Source organism: Parus major, chromosome 3 (genome assembly GCF_001522545.3).
Source record: "Parus major isolate Abel chromosome 3, Parus_major1.1, whole genome shotgun sequence".
In the NCBI taxonomy this organism is placed as follows: domain Eukaryota; kingdom Metazoa; phylum Chordata; class Aves; order Passeriformes; family Paridae; genus Parus; species Parus major.
Window position 1 is genome coordinate 11289099 of NC_031770.1, and position 7220 is coordinate 11296318.

Below are 7220 nucleotides of genomic sequence, written 5' to 3' on the forward strand. Positions count from 1 at the left end.
ACAGCCACGAGGCAGAGCCACTGCCCCAGCGGGACCTGCAGCCTCGCCCCACCCGCTCCATCTTCCAGCACAAGGCCTCAGCCAGCTCTGCTGCCCAAAAGCCTGTGTTGCCATCAAATCCTGGAACTCACAAAAAGCAGGGCTGTACATTCCTGACTGCATCAGACTTCACAGACAGCAGTGACTATGTGGAGTACTTGAAGGCAAACCTGGTGCGTGGCATGCGGGTGCGCTTGCTGGAGGACTGTGGTGACGTTAGAGCTGGGGAGGAAGGCGAGTTTCTCCAGAGCACGAACAGCATGCACACAGTACAGGTAGGTCATGGGGAGACTTGCTCTGGTTGGAATGGCAGAAGGGAGTGGCTGGGGTGACCGATGAGTTCCTAATGATGCCTTTACGTGCAGGAAGTTGGACAGTAGGTGTAGCATAATGTGTATCACTGTATGCATCTGTCCTAGTTGCATGGAGGGCTAGTCTGGTTTTGCATGGGTTGTGCTGCTAAGATTTCTTAGCCTCTGAAACAGGCCTTACTAAAAAGCCTGTCTCCATCTTTCTTACAAGCCCCTTCTAAGTATTGAAAGATCAGTGTAAGGTTTCCCTGGAAGCTTCTCCAGGTTGAACAACCCCAGCTGTCTCAGCACTTCCTCATAGCAGAGGTATTCCATCCCTCTTACTGTTTTAGTGGCCTTCCTCTGGACCTGCTTCAACAGGTCCATGCCTTGTCCTGAAGTTTTCAGAGCTGAATGCAGTTCTCCAGGTGGGGTCTCACCAGAGCAGGGCAGAGGAGCAGAATCACCTCCCTTCACCTGCTGGTCACACTGCTCCTGATGCAGCCCAGGATATGGTTGGCTCGTTGGTCTCTGAGTGCACATTGCCAGGTCATGTCCAGCTTTTCATCCACCAGTTCTGCTAAGTCCTTTGTAGGGCTGCTTTCAATCCCTTTGTCCTCTAGCCTGGATTGGTACTGGGGTTTGCCACAGCCCAGGTGCAGGACCTTGCACCTCATGAGGGTCCCACTTCTCAAGTTCATCCAGGTCCCTTTGGATGCCATCCCATCCCTCAGGTGTGTCAACTGCACTGCTCATCTTGGTGTTGTCAGCAAACCTGCTGAGAGTGCAGTCAATCTCACTGTTGTCACTGATGAAGGTAACAAATGGTATTGGTCCCCATACGAACCCCTGAGGGACCCCACTTGATCTCCAGCTGGATGTTGAGCTGTTGACATCTGGATATGATCATTCAGCCAATTCCTCATCAACTAAATGGTCCATCTGTGGAATCCCTATTGGTGATTGAGAGAGATGGGGACAACTGACTGGTGATCGGAATCCAAATTAACTGTGGGTGGGCTACATATGCTTATATACCATTCTAGGAAGGCTAGTAATTTTTCACTACAATGATTGGGTTGATCATTGTACAATCTTACACATTTTTGCAATATCTCTTCTACTTGCAGAAATTGATTTAGTCTTCTTCCTTGTCACCAGTCTGATCCAATCCTCTTGCAATCTTCAAAACTCTGTTTTTTCTTGCCAAGGCAAGAACTCTTATGCTAAAATCTCTTATGCTAATCCAAAGTACTCTCTGTCTTTGCACCAAAAAATCCACATCTCTCCAATATGAGGAGAAGGATGTTGTGGGATTGCTGTCAAGGGCCTTACAGAAGTCCAGAAAGGTGACAGCCCATAGCTCTTTCCTTGGCTACTGATGTAGTCACTCTATCATAGATAGCCAGTAGGTTGTCTGGGCAAGACTCTTCTCTGGTTTTCTGGAATCATCTCCTTGTCTTCCATGTACCTCAGTTAAAAGGTTTCTAGTTCTGGTCCATGCATTGGTGATGTTTCTATTCAGGTCCCCTCAGCTAAGTAACTGCTTTGTATCTTAAATGGTTTATAAACCTCTTTTATAACCCACTGTATAAATTGCAAAGGAAATGTATTTCATACTGATTCTCTCTTTGTCCTTATATTTCTTGTTTTCTAATATCTGTGTTTTCCTAAAATTGTGATTTCTGTTTCTCATAAACTTCTTATAAACTTTCTTTTAATGAACTGGGCACTTGGAAAGAGCACCAAGATCCTTTCATATTTTTCTCCTGTTGCCAGTGACATACATTTCAAAGGGTTTTCACTTCAATGTTGAGCTAAAGTGTACTGTTAGCTTCCATTCCCTTTGTCCTCTTGGTCCCTTGGGTTCCCCATCCAGGCTTATTTTCAGTAAGTTGTTTGTCAGGCTCACACTATAGACAAAACCAGATCAGAATGGCAATTGGGCTGGTCCATCATGAATCTCTCTTACCCCCTCTCGTCTTTCCTTTGTTGCTCTGATTGCTGTTGCTTTCCTTGTCTCTCCAAAGAAAGAATTTCACTGTTGTGTCGGTCCTGCAGCTGTAACTTTCCATGACTCCTTTGAAATGGCATTTGGTACATAACTAGTTTAGAGCTCATACATAACTAGTTCAGAGATACATTGAAGACTGTTTGGTGTTGTGTGTGGTTTAACTGGATTTCTTTCCATACAGTGCTTTCCCAAAGCCTGTCAGCATCTCATCTGTCCAGCACAATGGGTTCACAGTAGCACAGGTCCAAAAGAGCTCAGTGAAACAGGCAAACCATGTGTTTTTCTGTTGTTTTTTTAAAGCTACTGACATGTTGTACTTGCTTTTGCTGGGTTCTCCTTCTGCTCGGAAGGTTAAATGTAACACTATGCTATGGGAAGCCATAAAAAAATCTTTTCATTTTTGAGAGACAACTTGGACCAAGCAGAGGAAACAATTGCTGCGTTTGAGACATGCTTGTCAAGAGCCTAAAACCTGTTTGAGAGGGTTGATGAATGACCAAGGTTATAAAAATGCCTTGAGGTACTTTATATACAGCTCATCTGCCTCGAGGTAGTGTTGGTTGTGTTCTTCCTTTGTCTGCTTTTCCCAAGGCACCTGCAGCTTGGCTCTTTTGGATTGTGTGATTAACTGGATGCACTCATGTCTCTGTTGCTGTAATAAGTGAGATCTTTAGTGGTTGCAGGCAAAGGTAGTGGTTTTTAAAAACTAAAGATCCAGGTGTAACCAAGGCAAGAAGTTAGTAAAGATGGTATGCCTCAAAACTGGACAATGTGTGTGCTGAGATCTGTACACAAATTGTGTGGTCTTCTACTTGAGCAGTGCTTCCTGTCCCCAGGCATTTGGCAAATGGGAGGACAGCTGCAGCTGCAGCAAGAGGATTGAACAAGTGAGCAAATCTGATTGTCTGGATTTGTTTCACCCACAGGTTTTATGGCAGTCAACAGGTCGGACCTACTGGATGCGTTGGCAGATACTGGAGATTATTGGCTTTGGGGACCAGTGGGAAGATCCTGCTGCTCAGAAAAAGGAATATAGTGTGAGAAAGAGCTTTAATCTAGACACAGGTGAGATTGTGATGCATGTGTATATCATCTCTCTATTTCTGATTATCCTGTGGGATAGGAGTGGTGACCTTTATATGGCCAGACACATGGCAAGTAGCAGGTTGGGTTTAGAAAGCACTATTAGTTGTAAAGCTAATTAAGGAATTGTATAGCTTGTGATTGAATGGAGTATTTTTGAACCCTAGACTTCAGTCAAGGTGTATAACTAAAATAATGATATAAAAAGCATAAAATTTTATTTAAACTGCAACTGTCAAAACTTTGTGTTTGAATTAACTGACTGAACTGCCGAAACATGAACGTAGAATTTCTCTGAGATAAAGCTGTTTAGGGGCATTCAAGTCCCCTTAAGTAAGTGAAAAGAATTGAAATGAAATGAAATGAAATGAAAACATCAACATAGCAACAATTTGTTTAACTTCATACCGTTAAGCTTTTAACAAGGTGTTAAAGTATTAAAGAGCTGTTTTCGTAAGACGTCTCCTAGAATCATTTAACATTGCCCTTGCACTGGGAGAAAATAAAAGGCAGAATCCAGACTTCAGATATCCCTATCTTGTTCAGCATTTGACATGATTCTAGCCAGGAAAACTTATTAAAATGACTATTTAATACAGCTGTGATCTTTTAGGATATCTTTTCTGTAGAGTGGTTTGGATTTACTGGCTGCAAGAAAGAATGTTGATGAGATTACCAGCTAATTGCAAACTTAGAAAATATTCTTATTGCCAGTTGAAAAGATGGTTTCTTAAATGGCTTTTACCTCTTGTAGTTAAAGGCTTAACTTCATGTCAGTGTGAAGTGTCTAACTTAAAACAAATAGGTTTCTCCTTTTCATGGTCTGATTTTGGGAGAAGCAGGAGCTCTGTTTCACTTCTGTGTATAACTCTTTCCAGGCATCATATCTCACAAAGAATATGAATTGAAATGTGGGGTGTGCAGCAGAGGATGGGGGAGCTGGCAGAGCTGACAGTGCCTTTCCTTGCTCTGCTCCCCAGCAGTTCCACAGCCATTGCTGTGCAAGCCCTTGGGGGGGCTTTACTCCCTGCCTTACCTGGGGCAGCGGCTGCCCAAGGCTGCAGAGACACTGAGCCGTGCCGAATGGTGGGAGCTGCTCTTCTTTGTGAGGAAGCTGGAAGCACAGGAGCAGAAGGAGATCACCTGTCTCATCCAGCAGCACCAGGGAGAGCAGGTAGGGGCCAGTGCCTGCAGCAGGAAAGTGGAGGGAGGAGCAAGGAGAGCAGCAGGGAAGGGAGCAGGCCCAGAGGAGGTGGCAAGTGTGAGCTGTGCAGGGACAGCCTGAATGGGGCAGAAATGGGAGGGTGCGTGGGGATGGGTGAAAGCAGGGGGAGCTTGGCCCAGCAGAGCAGTGAGTGGAGATGAGAGGAAAGGCAGTGTCCCCTGACCGGAGGAGTGACTGTCCAGCGAGGTTTGGGCAGGCGAGGCAGAGCCGTGGGGTCATTGTGCCAGCTGCAGCTGGGTGGTGAGCACGGGTGGGAGTTGGGCTGGGGACAGGCAGGGCAGGGTGGCAGTGGGGAGTGGCCCTGGACGGGTCTGGCGGTGCAGCCTTTCTGTCCGTCGTGCCGGTGGCCGCCACGAGGGGCGTGGGGCGTGCGGCGAGCCCGAGGTTAACTTGGCCCCATCGGTGTGGCTGTCGGAGGTGGATAAGGAAGGCCTGATGCAGCTGTCGGTGCCTGCGGAGCTGGCCCAGAAGGTGCTGCAGGTCCTGGAGAAGCGGTGCGAGGGCAGCTCTCTGCGTGAGCTGCGAGGCTCCCGTGTGTACGGCAGACACTTCCTCGCTCGGGGGGCAGAGCAGGATGGTGGAGGGAGCAGCGCGGTGTCCTCAGACGGTGGCGGCTGCGGGAGCACCGGCCCCGAAGGCGGCACGGCCAAGGCAGCGGAGGGAGACCTTTGTGCAGCCCCAGGGCCGCCCCAAGGCCGCAGTGTGGCAGTGAAGTCGGATTCGCAGCTGTTCAGCGAGCTCTTGGAGAGGGAAGGGCTGTTCTTGCCAGAGGCGACGGAGGAGCAGAGCCAGGGTAATGTCCTGCCACACGCTGGGGCACAGGCGCGGTGCTGGCACCGCTGCCTGCACAGGGGAAGGCTCTGGGCAGGGCACGGGGGCCGTGCCGCCGGGGGTTGCCTGAAGTGGGGGTGCCTGTGGGTGTCGGCTCTGTGGGTGTGGGGCACCCTGGCAGCTGCTGGAGGTGTCACCGCTGCCCTGACGCCTCCGTCCCTCCGGCCAGCGCTGGGCAGCTGCAAGGGGCTGAGTGAGAGCGGCTCGCTGGCCGAGCTCGCAGCTGCGGTGGACGTGATCCAGAGCAGCAGCTCGGCCGTGGGGCTGCGCTTAGCTGGGCTCAAGCACATCGTGGAGATGCTGGAGGAGGAGCCCAGGTCGGAGCAGCAAGTCGGCGCAGCCCAGGGCGGGCTGGGCCCCGGGAGTGCCGGGTGAGTCGTGGGGTGCTGCCCAGCCCTTGTGCTGGCTGGGGAGGGCCCTGTGGGCAGGGTGGGGGACAGTGCTGAGGCGGAAGAGCGGGAGGTGGCAGTGGGAGTGCGAAGGGCGGTAGGTGCAAGAGGAGAGGTGGATTTTGTGTCCCTTTGTGGCAGGCGGGCTCATTGGCGGGGCTGTCCCAGGTGCAGGGCGGGCAGGAAGGAGGTGGCTGGCAGGGCCCGAGGTGCTGGCGTGCCAGCGGCAGTGGCAGGAGGCTCGGCCTGAGTGTCGTGTCCCATGCAGGGAGAAGCTGGTGCAGGTGGCGGTGCAGCTGCTGAGCACGGAGGCGGCAGAGAAGGCGCTGGTGGCGGTGACGCTGCGGCTGCTGGCCGTGCTGCTGGCCCGCCACGAGTGGCGAGTGCCCTTTGCCACGGAGGGCGGCGTGCGGGCCGTGCTGGCGTGCATGCAGCAGCACGGCTGCTCCGGCCTGGTGCAGCAGGCCGGGCTGGCGGTGAGTGCCCGGGGGCGCCGTGGCCGGGCAGGGCTGCGCGGGCCGGCCCGGGGGTGCTGGAGGGGCCGCTGCCCTGCGCGCCGCTCTTGTCCTCGCAGGCCCTGAAGGTGCTGGTGGGAGCTGCGGACGGCGCTGCCGGTGGGAAGTGCTTGCCCTGGAACCACGGCGATGCACAGATGATGCGGGAGATCTTTGCCAGCATCGGCTCTGCCTCCAGCGAGGGCTCTGCCAGCCTGCTGAGTAGCATCCCTGCTGCCCTGAGCAGCATGCAGAGGGTGCCAGGGTAGGGGCAGGGTGTGGGGAGCGGCTGAGGTTGGGGGCAATCTGCAGGGGGAAGGGCGGGCAGGGCGGGCTTGTGAGTGCAGGGGGGCTCTGTGCCCGGGGGAGGAGAGTGGCACGGCTGTGTCCCTGCAGGGGCTCCTCAGGGGTGCAGAACGGCCTGCTGGTGGTGAACATGCTGATGGATGGGCACCGGGGCCTGGCGGAGCAGCTGGCGAGCTGCGATCTGCTGGCGGTGCTGCAGAGCTGCTGGAGGGACGGGCAGAGCAGCGGCTGTCCCCAGGCAGTGCTGGCCCTCAGCGCCATCAATCGCCTGGCAGAGCACCTGGGCCCGGAGGCAGCAGGTACTGCGCTGCCCACCCTGCCCGTGCCACGGCCCAGCGGGTGCCACGGGCAGGGCTGTCCTGACAGGGCAGAGCAGCCTGAGGGGCTGCTGCCGCTCGAGTGAGTGCCCGGGCTGGGCTCACGTGTCCTTCTCACGGCAGGCAGAGAGGTCCTGTTGGACCCGAAGGGCGTGCAGAGGCTGCTGGGTGGCCTGGACGACGGCGTCTTGTCCAAGGAGGTGGTGGTGGCCCTGGAGCGGCAGCTCTGCAG

General features: G+C 53.3%; 1 protein-coding gene across 1 annotated transcript in view; it reads left to right on the forward strand.

Moving 5' to 3' along the window:
• The window catches only part of LOC107201231 (cullin-9-like), an 18246-nt gene that overhangs the window by 3727 nt on the left and 7299 nt on the right, over nt 1-7220 (forward strand). The window contains exons 4-12 of the mRNA XM_033513325.1: nt 5-314; nt 3270-3408; nt 4407-4600; nt 5069-5444; nt 5652-5853; nt 6140-6347; nt 6446-6630; nt 6762-6970; nt 7112-7216. Of these exons, the coding sequence (XP_033369216.1) occupies nt 5-314; nt 3270-3408; nt 4407-4600; nt 5069-5444; nt 5652-5853; nt 6140-6347; nt 6446-6630; nt 6762-6970; nt 7112-7216 (1928 nt within the window). The remainder of the gene's footprint in view (nt 1-4; nt 315-3269; nt 3409-4406; nt 4601-5068; nt 5445-5651; nt 5854-6139; nt 6348-6445; nt 6631-6761; nt 6971-7111; nt 7217-7220) is intronic.